We start from the raw sequence: 17,749 nt of genomic DNA, 5'->3' as shown, positions 1-17,749 counted from the left end.
AGAGCAGTGAAATGAGGGGGAAAAAAAATCTCCTTACTTTCGCATCCCTAGCTTACATTCTAGTCACGGGAGGATAGTTAACAAATAAAATAGATAATGCAATATCAAGTAGTGATAGATTTTGCAATGGAAAATAAAGTCAATGAGAGGTTCCAAAGAACCAACACTAAAGCTTTTGTTTACTGATTTGGTACCTGCTCTTGCAGAGGGAAAGCTTTCAGAGATAAGTTAAAACAAGACAGAAGAGTTCTTAAATTTCTCCTGTCTTGACTATGAGGAGACAGATCATTTTATTTATTGTAAACAGTTTCAATCTTTACCTCTATCCCCTTTAATGGATCAAAATCACATTTAAAAAATGAAAGAAACAATGTACAGGTTAAAAAGAAGGGGAAAAATGGAATTTCTTTTCCTCTCTTAAGTCAAATTGCATTTTTTGTCATGTCCTTAAATGGGCCTTATGTGGAAACAGCCACCATCCCACCTTTTAACCTTTGCAGAGACTTGAGCACACTTACTAGCTCTATCTCTATGTGACTTTTTGTTTACTCTTGTACTCCCTTATTTGTTGGTCTAATGTCTCCCCACAATCTTAGGTGACTCAGATGCCTGCCTTTCCCACTCACAAGCTTCTATCTTCTATCTTTCTCTAGAAGCATACACATTCAACCACTATGGCATTTACCAAGTCGTTGTCATATTTGCTGATACTTCTGCCTTCCTCTATTAGATTTTCAACCCTTTAAGAGCAGGGTCTGTGGCCTATCACTACCATATATTCAGCTCTGGCACAATACTTGCCATATACTTGGAAATTCATAGTACTTACTAATTGAATAAATAGATAAGTGAATCTAAGTTTCTTCATTGTATCAACAGAGGAAGTCTAGGTTAGATAAAAAATGTTGAATTCTTATTTAAAACGAATAGATTCAAATATGAGGAGGATATTCATCAGTAAAAAACTGGTATACTTACCCCTTTCAACAAGTTCCTGCTGTTCATCTATATCACTGTGAAAATAAGAAACGTAAGTGTCTATATTTTTTAAGAAACATAGAATTCAATTGGGATTCGATTTATATTTAATGAATGTATTGAAGGAAGGAAGGAATGGAAGCAGGAAGGATAAAGAAAGAAGAAAGGACAAGAGAAGGGGAGACAGGAGAAGGAAGGGAAGGGAGGGGGAAGGGGATGAGGAAGGAAGGAGCTTAGCAGGGGAAAGAGGAAAGAATGAAGGGGAGGAGAGGAGATGGAGGAGAATGGAGGGAAAGAAAGAAAAAGGAAGGAAGGAAGAAACCAACCAAGGGTTGTCTGCTAAACTCAGGTAAGTGACTAAATTATTTTATTTTAAAATTCTTGTTTTTCATAAAATATGGTTGTTCCTGGCCCAAAGAAATACATATACTTCCCTAGATACTTCTTTCTTTTCTTTTTGCCTCTATCATTTCTACATCCCTTTGACCCACTTTTAACTAAAAGAATAAATACCTATTCTCTTCCTTTGTTATTATTAAAAAAAATCTATAACAGTATTACTGTAGAAAATGTTACTATTTACTACAAACCAACAAGACGTTGCGAAGTTTTTGATCAAAAGTTCACTGATGAACTGGACTTAATGCTACTTCTCATTCTATACGTAACTGGTTCTAAACTTGCCTCATAGATAGATGTTTTCATCATTATTACTACTATTTTTCATTTTGAAATCAACTCTTACCTGGATCTTCTGTTGCGCAGGTCATAGATTTTGTAGAGAACGAAAAGCAGGGCTAAGAATGTCACAATGATCAGAAATACCAGAAATGCAATCAATGCTTTAGAATTATCTAGAAATGAAACATAACACATGAAAGGAGATTATTATGTCAAATACATTGCTGGGTTCTTTGAGTAATCACCTTTAACATACTTTCATTTTTATTATGTCCATGTCTTTTGAGGCTTTCAAACAAACACATTTTTTAGAATGAGACCAAACACAATAAATTCCTGATATTGTGTATTTTGCCCATATTATTCAAAACAAATAAAAACATCTTATATTTTAAGAAAGCAATTAGAATACAGAAGAGAAACTCTCCTTCCACAAAACACTATTCTTTTATGCGATACTATCATTTAGACTTAATTCTCTTTCTTTCAGTCACTCCATTTGGAAGGGATTAGAGAGGGAGTCTAGTTATTATAGATCTCAGAGAGAAACTCATTTGGTGTAACTTTATGTGCATAAGTAGATAGCCTCCCACAAAGATCACAAAGGCTTCTGTCCCACACAGATAAACTTTCTTACCATTGAGGTATAAAATCAATTAACCGAGGGACAAAATTGTTTTGTTCTACCGTTAGGATTACTTATCCTGATGTAAATGTTCACCAGGGTTTAATGGGAAATCATACCCTCTTCTGGAGAAGGACAGAGAAAAGACAGTGTACTGGAAACATCCTTTGCCCTGGGGGAGTATCTCCTACTTTTCATATACAATGAAAGGGCAGAGAGGAATGCAGTGAAACCAGGGCCTCACTTGGGAGCTAGACTGCTTCGGTTCCAACCTAGCCGTACCACTTCCTAGGTGGGGCCTTGGCTAGAATCTTCATTATGTTTGTGACTCCATTCCCTAATTCCAAAAATGAGGTTAAATGAATTGATTTACAATAAACACTTGGCACGGTGTCTTGGACATACAAGGACTAATTACTCACTATTCGGAAAAAAAAAAAAGTTTTGAGTCCTACTGTGTGCCAAACACTGATTTAGTTACATAAGATATCTCGGAGAACAAAACAAGGATCCGTGTCCTCATGGAAATGACCTACTGACACGACAGACACTTAACAGTGCACATAATAAATAAGCAGATGGTAACGTAGGTTAGAAGATGATAAAGACTGTGAGCAGGTGAGAGAGTTAGCTAAGCAGATATCTGGAGGCTGCCTGTTTGAGGCAAAGGAAGGATAGGGCAAGAACCCACAGGTAGGAGCATGGCCGGCATGTCCAAGGAATAGCCAGAATGCCAATGTGGCTGGAGTGGAGCCAGTGAAGGGTGGCAACAGGAGTTGTCACGTAAGAGTATGACGCAGAGAGGGGAGAGGCAAGGGCCAGATTTGTAGGGCCTGGAAGCCATTTTAATGATACATCAGCTTTTTTGTTACACAGGCAGCACCTGCAGGATTTTGAACAGAGAAGTGATATACTCTGACTACACATTTTACAGGTTTTTAGGACTACTCGTTGAGAATGCCATAATCCAGCCAAAATATGACAGTGGTTCATACCAGTTTGGTGGCTCTAGAGTGAGTAGAAATAGTTACATGAAGTTATAATTAATGGACATCAGGAAGACTGTGGGTGCAGCGGAGAGCAGGAGCTCACTTTTGGATTTGTGAATTTGAAAAATAATTAGACACCCAAGTGGAGATGCCAAATAGGAAGCCTGAACATGCAAATGTGGAACTCTTGTACCATAAATCTTGCAAGAAAGGGTCTGGGACTGGACATAAATTTGAAAGCTTTCATCATGGAGCTGTTATTTAAAGGTAGAAGATTGAATAATTCACCAGGAAATTAAAATTAGATAGAAAGGAAAGAAATCCCAAGACTAAGTCCTCGGACACTCTAATATTAAAAGTTTGGAGAGGAAAGATAGAACCAGGAAAGGAGACTAACAAGTGAAATAGAAGAAAATTTAAGAGCGTGTCCAGGAAGCCAATTTAAAAGGAAGTCTTTCAAGGAGGAGGGGGTAATCAACTATGATGAATGGTGTTGATAAGTCAAATTCAATGAGGACTGAGAATTGACCTTTTTTTTTTTTTTTTTTTTTTACGTTTATTTATTTTTGAGACAGAGAGAGACAGAGCATGAACGGGGGAGGGGCAGAGAGAGAGGGAGACACAGAACTGGAAGCAGGCTCCAGGCTCTGAGCCATCAGCCCAGAGCCCGACGCGGGGCTCGAACTCACGGAATGTGAGATCGTGACCTGAGCTGAAGTCGGAGGCTTAACCGACTGAGCCACCCAGGCGCCCCGAGAATTGACCTTTTGATGTACTATCAGAGAGGGCATTGTTGGATTTGACAAGAGCGATTCAGTGGAATAGGCAGGCCCAAGAGAAAAATAGGAAAAGAACCAGAGACAGTCAAAATACAAATCTCTTTCATAGAAGCTTTACTGTTGGGAGGTGGGGGGGTGTGGAGATGAAATAAAGGGGTGGCTGAAGAGGAAATAGTGTCAAAAGAAATATTGTGGTTGCTGTTTGTTTTCAACAATTGCATACCGATTAGACTTATCTAGCACAGAAGGGAAATAATGATGCAGGAGAGAGAAAAGAAAGCTGTTGGATGTGGGAATTGGGCGATTGATGGGATCAAGGGATTCAAGAATAATTTCAAGGGTGATCATAATGATTGATTATGAGTTTACATTGTATATGGAGGGATTGGAGGATACCAAAGGGATGTGGAGTGGTGCACCAGTGTTATATATTGCTACTATGGTTTGCTCTGGCTAATGCAGATAGGAAAGGAAATGATGTTCTTACTATTTTAGATGAGGAAATTGAAATTCAGTCATCCTAAATCATGGTTTTTTTTTAACTTTTTAACGTTTATTTATTTTTGAGAGACAGAGAAAGAGCACGAGCATGGGAGGGCAGAGAGAGAGAGGGAGACACAGAATCTGAAGCAGGCTCCAGGCTCTGAGCTGTCAGCACAGAGATCAACGGGGGGCTTGAACTCACAAACTGTGAGATCATGACCTGAGCCGAAGCCAGACACTCAACCGACTGAGCCACCCAGGTGCCCCCTAAATCATGTTTTTAAAACAATATAGGAATAATACATTTGAAGCAGTTTGGTAAGACTGAGAAGACTGGGTATGCTGGGTATTTAATCAGTCCTCCTTTCTTTCTTGTGGCAGAGATTGGCTAATGCTGAATCCACCTGTTTTCTTTTCCTTCTGAATCAGCTTTACTTGCTGTTCAGTGTTGCCATGTGACTGAGATAAAGGTAGAAGTGAGATATGTTAGTTCCAGGCCTGGTGCTTAAACCCTCTGGAGAGATGTTACACACTCTCTTCTCCGGGTTGCCGGATGGATGTTGGCAACCATAGCAAAATTAGAAGCTATATATGAAAAATAGAAACCCTATGTCAGCCTAGAGTTTTGAATGAATATGTAGAACAGAACTCCACCACCTACACACACACAAACACTTACCAATTGGTGTAGGGTAAGAAATAAATTTCAATTCTGTTAAGTCACTGGGATTTGGAGGTTTATCTGTTAAAGCATCTGTCGTTACATTAATTCATTGGTACCCCTCATTCACCCCATACTTACTGAGAAGTGCTGCACTGGGATAGTCTCTAAGGATACAGCAGAATATAAGGCATGAGAAGTTACCAGTTCTAAGGAAATTTTCATTCTTTGGGGGGGAAACAAATGCTAAACAGGTAAACCAACAAATAAAATAATAATGTATTTTCCTTAGATTTATGAAAGAGTGAGTAAGTGGAAAAAAAGTAAGGGGAACCTATTTTCTACACGTTCAGGAGTGGCCTTGAGCATGAGACTTTCTATAACCTGAAAGATGGGAATGACCCAGCTAAACAGATAGCTGCCAGAGACCGTGTGTCTCATGTTCAAAATGTCTGTAACTGGAAATTCTTAATAGTAAGAATAAATTAATTTCAAATAGAGACTGGCAGATGTTGGACCTGTGTTTGAATTCTGGCTCCACCACTTCTTTACTGGAAACAAAAAATAAATTGATTGAATTATCTAAGTTAAAATTTCCTCGTCTATAAAATGGAAATGATTTTATTTTATTTAAAAGGATCTTGTGAGGATACATGGGTTGCATTGAATATTTTAGAGAAGTTCTTATTGCAATAGACTCCCAAAATGACCCAACGTGTTTTTCTCAAATTCTTTTCACTAAAATTATCAATAAACCTGTGATTACTGGTATATATATTGATCGACATGATTGTTTCCAAAATTTGTGGATAAAAACCTCATCAGAGGAACAATCATCTAAACTCATCCACCTCAAGGAAATTACTAAAATGAAAGCATGTTACTAGAAAAATAGGACACCTTGAACTGAGATTTTGCGAGAAACTGCCCCAAATGACTATGAGTAAGCGTTTCATTCCACAGCAATTAACTAGGGTCCATTCTACAGAAACATTAAGTAGCTTCAGACTTGCCTTGATAAAATTATTAATGATAAAACAACCAAGACTTCAGATATATATCATGACCTAAGAACACGTCTCTCTCCCTTCTTTCCAGGAATTCTGCTAATATTAAAGACCTGACAGTGGCATAGATCCATAATGCCAGAAAGAATGGGAGAAGGGAAATTAGAGTTAGAGAGATTTCAGCAAGTTTTGGAAGGTAGAAAACAAAGGAGAGAAAGCCAGCACCAAAATAGCACACTGCATAAGATCCATACCAGTTACCCAGAATGCCTGAGTCTCAAATTTGGAGGCACATAGACAGTGGAAATGAATCATAGGACCAAAAATGGTACAGTCGAATGTCTATTTACAGAGAAACCAAACACCCTTTGAAAAGACACTCCAGGGAGGAGACAGAAGTTTATTCTCTGAGAAAATTGAAAGGAAAAGGTTAAGAGACTCAAGGTAAAATCAGGTTCAGAACAGAGCAGGGATGTGGCCCAGGACTGAGATTAGGAGGGCAAAGTCAATGTCTGCCTATGAAATGGTTGAACACCTGTCCCTCTGCCCTACTATGGGAAGAACCATTTCCCTACACTGTAACACTACTACAAGAAGTATTACATTGATTAATTTCCAGAGATAATAAATGGCACTGGAGAAAACAAATCATAAATATTACAAGGAATCTCCTCAGTCAACAGTCCCTGTAAGGGCTACAGAACTTTTTTTTAATAATTTATTATTTATTTTTTAAATTTACATTCAAGTTAGTTAGCATGTAGTGCAACAATGATTTCAGGGGTAGATTCCTTAATGAACCTTACCCATTTAGCCCATCCCCCCCTCCCACAACCTCTCCAGTGTTTGTTCTCCATACTTAAGAGTCTCTTATGTTTTTGTCCCTCTCCCTGTTTTTATATGATTTTTGTTTCCCTTCCCTTATGTTCATCTGTTTTGTCTCTTAAAGTCCTCACATGAGTGAAGCCATATGATTTTTGTGTTTCTCTGACTGACCAGTTTCACTTAGCATAATACCCTCCAGGTCCATCCACATAGTTGCAAATGGCAAGATGTCATTCTTTTTGATTAGGGCCATAGAACTTCTAATCAACCTTTTCTATGGTCTCCCTGTAACTTTGATCAAACTGCTGATAAGAACCGAATTGTCAAAGAAATCCTCAACAATAAAGGGGGGTTCCAAAATAATAATTTGACTTAGGAGTTCCAAAATGGGACTAACAGGAGCTCCAGAAGGGCTACAGGAAAAAAAAAAAAGTGGAATGAAAAAAAATTTCTCAGAGATATGTTTCCAGGTCACAAAAGCCAATAGTATACAAGAAAAGACTCGTGCAAGACAAAGAATAAAGAGGAAAGCCTAAAAGTCCCAAAGAGAGAAAAGATATGAGAATACAGACAAAGAACGAAAAACAGGATGGCATTAGAAAGTAATACTGGATGCAGGAGAACGAAACAGAAATACTTTTTCAATACTAAGTTTTTAAACACAGAATTCTATGCCAGGTCAACCTATGGATCAAGTGACAGAGTAGAATTAAAGCATTGCATTTTTATGTGTGCCAGAATTAGAATATTTTCTTCTTACACTAGAGAATATATACCAGTAATTTTTTTTTAACAAATGAGATTCATATGTAGCAATTCTGAAACAGGAAACTAATGAAGGAAAATTTTACCACAGTAGCTAAGCTGTACACCTAGGTAGTCCAAATCAGTACAGGAAGAAAGGGCCCCAGGAGCTCTTTCGGGAACATTGTCAACGTGTGGCTAATGAAGTCTTATGCCAGGGAAGCTCAGCAAAACTTTTCTAGGAGGTGCATTCTTGGCAAGTCACAACCCAAGACTTCTCCTGGTGAAGACGTTACTATTAAAACCTCATTCTGTCATTTATCTATTACAAAAATGCCATCGTGAGTGAAGAGTCAATAAAACGTTTTCTGCTTGGTGAGGAAGGGACCGTGGGATAACACTCTAGCTCCACGGACATGGAAATCTGATAAAAGCGGAATGTTAGCTGCCTTTCTAGGCAATGTTGCCAATGACGAAAATGATCCCTGGTTGCTCAACTGTGCCTGGACAGGAAGATTTATGTGTGAACCACACTGTCCTGGTGCAAGCCCCAGTTTTCGGTCTCCCTGAGTGGAGTAACCCAGGGCACATCTCATTTTTGGGCACAATCCCTGTGGCATGTCTGGAAGCTACTCCCAAGGAACTATTCTAAGAGATACCGATTCCTTTCTTAACGGGGGGCTTCTAAGCAAGGGCAGCTAGCACACCCACACATGTGACCCAATTCTCTCACATCTCACTTGCCTCTGGGAGGGTCAAAGAACAGTTCCAGGGTTGCCATGGGCACTGTGACCACTATCGCTACGCCCCCTTGCTGGCGCACTGTGTTTTCTGTTCTGTGTCTCCTTGAGTGAAATGGTATCACATCTGGCCTAGTAAAATGTGAGTGAGTGTGAAACGTCCAGTTGAGTCTATGACTCCCAAGAGTAGGTGCTGCAGCTAGAAGTTATCTGCATAGGCAGAAAAAAAACAATTCAATGGAGTTGTTTTTATTGTAAGAAATTATAAAAGAAAAGTATTTATATGTAAATAAAATCAAAGCTATCTGGTTGAATTTGGTGGGCATTTAGTATTAGAAGCTTTTATTTAATAAATCAGAGCAGGAAGAGTGGAAACTTTACATGGGACCTGGGACAACAGTTTGGAACATGAATTTTTATATCTTTCCTCTTTTCAGAGACTTTGGGAAATAAGGCATTAGTGCTTGCACACTTGCATGTGTGTGTAAGAGAGTAAGACTGAGACATTGCAATGATAGCATCAGAAACTGTCTAGAGTTGGGGCGCCTGGGTGGCTCCGTCAGTTAAGCGCTTGACTTCAGCTCCGGTCATGATTTCACGGTTCATGGGTTCAAGCCCTGCATTGGGCTCTGTACTGATAGCTCAAGCCTGGAGCCTGCTTCAGATTCTGCGTCTCCCTCTCTCTCTGCCCCTCCCGGCTCCCTCTCTCTCTCTCTCTCTCTCTCTCTCTCAAAAATAAATAAACATTAAAAAAAAGTAAAAGAAACTGTCTACAGTTGATAACACAACACAGAAATTTACATCATTTAATTTAATTTACAAACATACAAATGGTGAACAAGCTGAGAAACTTAAAACAGTGTACTGCCTTCTCCCTCTGTAGGATGAAATCCATGGGCAATGTTACTAACTCTAGAAAGAGGAGCAGCTAATATTCTTTACCCCTATAGAGATAACCATAAGAAGAACTGAAAACAGAAATGGTGAAAAGTGGCTGTCTTGGTGAGCAGGACAATGAGTGGGGAGTGGTGACACAAAGCTGTTAATGTCATTGTTATAATGACATTTAAGTTTAAGTGGTTTTTTTCTATCTGCAACTTTATTTTGATCAAAATATTTAAAATAGCAATGATAAAAAATTAAATAGCCATGTTGTAATTAAGCGATTTTTATCTTAGCTGTAATTAGGTAAATCAGGACAGATTTGTATCTAATGCCTGCCTCTACCAAGCTCAACTTTGAGGGACAGAATAAGACAAAATAGGTAAGTCTCCAAAACGGTACACAAAACAAACATGTTTTGTTAACAGTCATGAAAAATGTCATAAACATACTCATAATTTAAGTCTATACAGATATATCCTCTTACAAATTGTTTTATGAAATCTACCTCCTTTAATAATGGAATCTTTTAATTGAATTTAAAATACTGTATTTTACAGGGGACGGATTAATGATTGCCAGAGAGAAGAGAGGTGGGGTGGGGGGGCAAAATGGGTGAAGAGGAGTGGGAGATACAAGCTGCCAGTTATGGGATGAGTAAGTCACAGGAATAAAAGGCACAGCAGAAAGAATATAGCCAACAATATTGTAATAGTGTTATATGGTCACAGATGGTAGGAACACTTGTGGTGAGCATAGGATAAATGAAGAGAAGCCAAATCACTCCATTGTACAGCTGAAACTAATGTAGTATTTGTGTCAACTACATTCAAATAAAAAATTAAAAATAAAACAATATTATTTTATTCACCTACACATTTTTTTTTCAGAAAACATAAAATATTACCTTGATAGGAAATATATAAACATTTAATAATTAAATATAAGCACGAATGTAAAATAATAAAGGTTTGTAATGTTAATATATATTTTAATATAATATAATAAAGAGCCACAAAATGACTTACAAGATGTTGAATGAAAAACAGATTCTGGAGTTCCATTATGGTGTCTGTTGTTGTAATAGACCTGAATTCCAGTAATAAAACAAAATAGTTTTCTAACGTGAATTTATCTATCATAATGCAACACATACATTATTTCTCATACAGTGGTGTCTATTTTAATTTAAAATATACAGGTTAACGTTAATTTAAAAATAGAAACCTCAAGATTATGTCAATGTCTTATTATCAAATAGTTTTTCAAAGAAAATATTTAACAGTGAAAAAGACATAAAGAAATCTTAGCTTATTTGGCAACAACAACAACAACAATAATAGTATAATCGGCAAGAGTAAGTGAAACTGAAGGAATAATATCATTAAAAGATAAACATGATACATTTGGACAATATATATCTAAGTTTTTACCCTTTGGAAGATATATAATTTCCTCAGTACTCACAGAATATTTGTAAATATTCATTATACATTTAACTGTAAAAAATACTCTATTAATTCCAAAAAATAGAAATTGTAGGACTTCTGGGTGGTTCAGTTGGTTAAGCGTCTGACTTTGGCTCAGGTCATGATCTTGTGGTTTGTGAGTTCGAGCCCGCATCAGGCTCTCTTTTGAGAGCTTAGCATCCTCTGTCCCCCTCTCTCTGTCCCTCCCCTGCTTGCACACATTCTCTTTCTCACTCTCAAAAATAAATAAACGTTTAAAAATAGTAGAAATTATAAAAGCTAATTATCTTTTAAAAGCTAGAAACACTATCTCTTTAAAAAACAGATAAATTAGAAATTCTTTCCAACTGCAATATAAATTCTTGGGAAATATAATCAGAACATTCTACTCTAAAAATCCACTTGTTAAATTTTATGTCAGTCATTGAAAAATTAATAATAATAGGGGCTCCTGGGTGGCTCAGTCGGTTAAGCATCCAACTTTGGCTCAGGTCATAATCTCACAGTTTGTGGGTTCAAGCCCCGCGTCAGGCTCTGTGCTGACAGCTCAGAGTCTGGAGCCTGCTTCAGATTCTCTGTCTCCCTCTCTCTCTGCCTCTCCCCCACTCTCACTTTGTCTCACTCTGTCTCTCAAAAATAAATAAATGTAAAAAAAAATTTAATAAATAAAAAAAAAGAAAAATTAATAATAACACAGGCATGGGATACAGTCAAAATTTTACCAAAAGACAATTCATAGTTTATTTTTTTCTTTTTTTGTTGTTTTTTTTAAATAATAAAAAAATAAAGAAATGGACCAAAAATGCTTTCAATCCCAAATTAGCAGAAGAACATAAAAATAAATCTACAAAAAGAAAAGTAATAAATGGAGCAATGATAAAAATTACTTTATGAATCTGTTAACCAGAGATCACAATGATGAATAAAGCTAAAATTATTGATCCCTCGTGATGGCATAAATGTTGTAGTGGAGACAGAAAGAAACATGAAAATGAATTATGGTACATGCAATGAAGAAAACAAGAGACAATCTTTTGAAGGCTGGGGAAAAGAATGAATAACTAAGTAATAATCTACTACTTTGAATTTGAATGTTGTATTTTTTAAATTTTTTTTAACGTTTATTTATTTTTGAGACAGAGAGAGACAGAGCATGAACGGGGAACGGGCAGAGAGAGAGAGGGAGACACAGAATCGGAAGCAGGCTCCAGGCTCTGAGCCATCAGCCCAGAGCCCGATGCGGGGCTAGAACTCACAGACCGCGAGATCGTGACCTGAGCTGAAGTCGGACGCTTAACCGACTGAGCCACCCAGGTGCCCCTGAATGTTGTGTGTTAATATGATGTTTACCTATATTTTTTCCAGAATAACTTACATTGATGAATGGGAGAAGAAAATTCTAGAAAGAGAGAAGAACATAAGGTAAAGTACCTATGGAGAGCAAATTCTAGGTGCATTTGAGAAACTGAAAATAAATGGAGCTTAATGGGTGCTGGAAAAGTAATGGGAGATGAAGTATAATGTACATGATATGTAATAACAAAATATTTCTTTTATATGGATTATGGGAAAAATATAAATCCACAAAGTGTAAAATTTCTGAAAAGAACAATAATATTGAAAAAAAATGGCTCTGAGAGGATTCCTCTGTGTCAAGAGGATTAAAAAAAATTTTCAGAGAACAAATCATTCCTATACTATTTAAGGTTATAAAAAGGCAAAGAAACAAGAAAATGTGCTATTTATCAGGTTAGCACAACTTTTATAGCAAAGTATACTAGGAATGATTCATGCCCACACCTATACAAATGCCTGTGCCCGTCATCTCTACCCACTTATTGAAGGGTTTCATTTATGAATGTCTATTCATAAAGACTTAAAAAAAGCCTTTGAATTCAATAATGCTTTCAAAGAATAATACACAGTGACAGAGCAAGACTTTTTTTCTTGGAACGTGACATGGTTTATCCTTACAAAACCTATCACTATAATTCACCATATGAACAAATCATATCATGTCATCACAACCATGGCATCATCTAATATAGTACAATAAAAACACAGGAAGAAGTCCAAACTATGTCTGATTAAACAAACAAGAAAGGTTATATATTTATAAATACATATGTTTTTGTATATAAACATATGTATGTATAAACATTTCTTTAAGTTATAAAGGGTATAAGGTCAATTGTCAACATTATTTTGAATAGTCAACTATTGACTGTTGAAATTTCCATTAAATCAGAAATAAAACTGATAGATCTGACTGAATAAAAATAAAAGGAAAAATTGTGTATGATTTAAAGTGTTATAAATAAAGTTAAAAAGCAAACTACAAGCTGGAAACAAAACTTGCAACTTATATGACAAAGAGTTTAATATCATTAATATCCAAAAACCTCCCCCAATAAAACTGGACAAGGGAGCGGCAACAACAAAAACTGTAGTTATCTTCGACAGTTTGTTCTTCAAACAAAAAGAGATGTCAATACCATATCTCACCTACTCAACATCAAAGAAAAAGAAGGCCATGCCCAATGTTGGTGAGATTCTCAAGAGCAATTATTTAATAGACTGTATGGGAAGGGTAATTTGGTAACTTACAGGGAAAAAAAAATTATCACAAAAATTCTTAAAATACAAGTAAATTCCTTTTGACCCAATACCTTTATTTCCAGGAATTTATTTAAATAGAAATCATTAAAGACACATTCAAAAATTGTGCTATTTACCAGTAAGTGTGTTAATTGATTGTTGTTTGTAACAGATGAAAACTATAGTTAGTAGAATGTTAAAAAGCCAGATAATAGAATCTTAGGCAACCATTAAAAATTGCATTGTAGTGAAATATTTAACATGGAAAAAGTTCATGTTGTAGTGATATATGAAAAATGTAGGTTACTAAACTATGTGTTCAGAATGTTGATAATATGTATGATGAATATATATAAATGCACATTACAATATTATGAAAGTTGTGAGATAATGGAAAATATATATTGGTTTCTGCCCTTGGTTCCTGGCACAGAACTCCTGAAATCCTTATAATTTCCCTGGTAATAGGAGTGTTTTTCATTCTAATCAGGTGACTGGGTGGGCTCCTGGATGGCTCCTGGATGAGGACTAGTCATTAGAAAGCCAAAGCTATGATTAGAAGCTTGGAATTTTCACCCCAGTCCCCATTCTCTTGAGAAGGTAGAAGGGCTGAAAATGAAATTAATGATTGGTCACACCTACATGATGAAGCCTCCTTAAAATACCCCAAAGAAGGTGGCTTGGGGGCTATCAGGTTCCATATGGATATGGAACACATCCATATCATGAAGGTGATGTATCCCAACTTGATGGGGACAGAAGCTCCTGTACTTGGGACCTTCTCAGACATCACCCTATGTATCTCTTCATCTGACTGTTCCTCTGTATCCTTTATCACATATTTCAATAAACTGGTAAACGTAAATAAGTGTTTCCCAGAGTTCTGTGAGCCACACTAACAAGCAACTAAGCCTGAGGAGAGGGCCATAGGAACCCCTGATTTATAGCCAAGTCAGACAGAAGTTGAGAGTAACCTAGGGACCAACTACTGGCAGTTAGAGCTGAAGTGGGGTGGAACAGTCTTGTGGGACTGAGTCCCTAACCTGTGGAATCTGCCACTATCTCCAGGTAGATAGTGTCAGATTTGAATTAAATTGCAGGATACCCAGCTGGTGCCACAAAGACTTGCTTGATGTGGAGGAAAACCTCCACACAAATTTGGCGACCAGAAGCATCAGAAGGGTGGCGCTGCACATGAATTGTACAGGAGACTCACAGAAAAGAACACACAAGAAAAGACGGAACTACGGTTTTTCCCTACAACCAGGGCCAAGACTGAGTTTTTTCATTTCAGAAACACATTCATAAAATATGATCAGTAGACAGTAAGCTTGTAGATGAGTTTTTTTTTAATTCTCCATGTTCACTGGTATTTCCTAATATTTATTTCTACTATTTTCTAACCTCAGTGCACCTGTAAAATATTTTGCAATTTAAAAAGTCATGTTAGTAAAGATTAAAAGTCAAGGTAAATAAAACATTTTGCAAAGTAATAATCTATTGTGCATAAATTTAAATTAATTTACTGTGTATAAAATGTTGTGCTTCTTGACACAGGCACAATAATTTTGCTATGAGCAAATTACATTAAAGGTGAAAAACACTCCAACAAAATATTTGCTTGAAACCATTGTTCTTAGAGCTGGGGATAAGAAGTTCGGAGTCAACCATTTAAGACTTTAAAGTATGATTTCATTAGACGAAGAGTTTCTAAAGCTCATGTGAGCATCAATTGGTCTTAGTATTATTGAAGTATGGTGTAATAATCAGTATAATGTACATTAGTACTACAGTTGAGGATAGAAATTATCTTACCTTAAATTCGTATTTTGTTGAATATTGAAGATATAGTACAGAGAAGTGGCAAATTATTTGTGACTCATTTTTAACAAAGGCATCTCCAATTTTGATTTCCAGATGGTAGGATCCATTACTGGGGCCTTTAAAGTCCGAAGGAGGATCACACTTCACAAGAATACTATTATCTGATATCCGAGAAGCAAGTAAGTTCCTGACTTTGGTTGGCTCTATCAAAACAAAGGAATATTTGTTACTTTAATCACTTTGTACATGCATATTTAAATCAGTTGGCAATAGTTGTGTACATTATTAATTATTTTAAAAAATTTTTAATGTTTATTCATTTTTGAGAGACAGAAACAGAGCATGAGTAGGGGTGGGCAGAGAGAGAGGGAGACACAGAATCTGAAGCAGGGTCCAGGCTCTGAGCTGTCAGCACAGAGAATAACGTGGGTCTCAAACTCATAAACCGGGAGATCATGACCTGAGCTGAAGTCGGTCGCCCAACGAACTGAGCCACCCAGGCACCACCAATATAAATTATTTTCAGCATTAATTTGGAGATTATGGATGAAGAAGCTATAATAGTACATGCATCAAGAAGCTGTACCAAAACATCTAAAAATAAACTCCCCAGTCTTTCAATGAATATTAGCATATGTGTTATACTTGAAGTCATGGGACTTCATGCCATCCCCTAAGGAGAGTATACACAATTAGAAAATAGAAGGAAAGAGGGGGTAGAGAAGAGGGGAAGAAAGGTGCAGGGGGAGAAGAGTGGATGATAGAGCGATTCTGAAGGCCTACATACAGTAGAGCTCTTCGGCTCTTTTTTTTTTTTAAGATTTTATTTGTAAGTAATCTCTACATCCAACATGAGGCTTGAACTTGTAACCCTGAGATCAAGAGTTGTATGCTCTACTGTCTGAGCCAGCCAGGCGCCCCCAGCTCCTCCGTTCTTGAGGTGCTTACATTATCCTAGTAACTACCTACCTGGCTGCATTCTTTAGGAGGAGCAACAAATTATCTTTGCTATGACTTCACAGAAATTTAGGAAAATAGCAAAACCATAAAGCTCAAGGATCTGGACTTTTAAAACCGGAATCTAAATTACATTAAATTTCATGAAGAGCATTCCACATCCATCCCTGAATAAGACAATTTTTCTTCATGAACTTGGTGCCAGCTAAGGTCTCTGGAGCTACAGATACTGCCTTACACAGGGGTGTTTCTTCTTTCCTGACTTAATGGAGTTAACATTCACCACGGAGATAGATCTAGCTTTAGGCCTGGAAACTATGGAGACATCATACAGGTAGCAACAGGAAAATGACTTTGAAAGGAAACTTCAAAGGACAAAATGTGCCATAAAATAAAACAAGTAGTTCGCTGTAACAAAGAGAAGACAATGCCAATAAGTTACTGTATTTTATAAGGTAAGCGGGTAAGTAGAGGTTAGCAAGTGAATGCTTTGTGGGTGAGATGTTATTAGGTGTCTCATTGGCAGTTACTAGTTCTAGATAATAAAGAAAACAATAGACAATGCATTTTTATCTATGTTGGTTAGGTACTTAAATTGCCTGAAATCTTAAAATTGTTCCAGTTAATATGGCCTCAAGCTTCATTCTTACAAATCTGTGATGGTCTATGAAGAATACAGAGAACCCAGGATAACAGTTTAGAACATTATTGTATTTTAAATTATTATAAACCCTAGATGTTAATAAATGTGCCAGGTCAATGTGTTTCCCCAATGAAGCATAAAGAAAGACGGATTGTATACTAAAAAGTTCATACTGGGGTGCCTGGGTGGCTCAGTTGGTTGAACGTCTGACTTCAGCTCAGGTCATAATCTCGCAGCTTGTGAGTTCGAACCCCACATGGGGCTCTGTGCTGACAGCTCAGAGCCTGGGGCCTGCTTCGGACTCTGTGTCTCCCTCTCTCTCTGCCCCTAACCCACTAACCCACTCACATTCTGTCTCTGTCTCTCTCAAAAATAAATAAACATTAAAAAAAAAAAAAGAATGGAAAAAGAAAAGAAAGTTCATACCTTGTTTCTTGCCATTCACAGAAAGAAGTATTAAGGCTTATAACTTACTATCTGGAAGTGTGTCAAATTCACATGTCACAGCAGGTCCATCACGTCGTACTTTTCCCATGGTGGAAGCCTTTAATGACACACTGTACTTTGTATAAGGTTTCAAATTTTGCAGAGGTTTGGTCTTCTCTTTACCCAGACCTGTGCAGTTTTCTTCTAAAGAAAAAAAAAAAAGGAAACATTTAAGTCATTAAAACTCAAGATTGCCACATATTTAACTTGCTGTCTACATTAAATCATTTTTTTTTTTAATTTTTTTTTTCAACGTTTATTTATTTTTGGGACAGAGAGAGACAGAGCATGAATGGGGGAGGGGCAGAGAGAGAGGGAGACACAGAATCGGAAACAGGCTCCAGGCTCTGAGCCATCAGCCCAGAGCCCGACGCGGGG

General features: G+C 37.0%; 1 protein-coding gene across 7 annotated transcripts in view; it reads right to left on the bottom strand.

Annotated features, from left to right (window-relative positions):
- The window catches only part of LOC122478539 (receptor-type tyrosine-protein phosphatase C-like), a 68,042-nt gene that overhangs the window by 25,878 nt on the left and 24,415 nt on the right, over positions 1–17,749 (bottom strand). For 5 of the 7 annotated variants that reach the window (XR_006296078.1, XM_043572090.1, XM_043572088.1 and 2 more), the window contains 5 exons: positions 17,360–17,515; positions 15,277–15,488; positions 10,423–10,483; positions 1,724–1,832; positions 979–1,013 (listed from right to left, as the gene is read on the bottom strand). Coding sequence is in view for 6 of the 7 variants with exons in the window: in XM_043572090.1 (XP_043428025.1) it covers positions 979–1,013; positions 1,724–1,832; positions 10,423–10,483; positions 15,277–15,488; positions 17,360–17,515 (573 nt within the window). In the remaining variant the exon portion in view is untranslated. The remainder of the gene's footprint in view (positions 1–978; positions 1,014–1,723; positions 1,833–10,422; positions 10,484–15,276; positions 15,489–17,359; positions 17,516–17,749) is intronic. The other 2 variants (XM_043572089.1, XM_043572093.1) reach the window with 1 other exon arrangement.

The sequence above is a fragment of the Prionailurus bengalensis genome, unplaced genomic scaffold (assembly GCF_016509475.1).
Source record: "Prionailurus bengalensis isolate Pbe53 unplaced genomic scaffold, Fcat_Pben_1.1_paternal_pri Un_scaffold_82, whole genome shotgun sequence".
Classification (NCBI taxonomy): Eukaryota; Metazoa; Chordata; class Mammalia; order Carnivora; family Felidae; genus Prionailurus; species Prionailurus bengalensis.
This window is presented reverse-complemented; position numbering and strand designations above follow the sequence as displayed.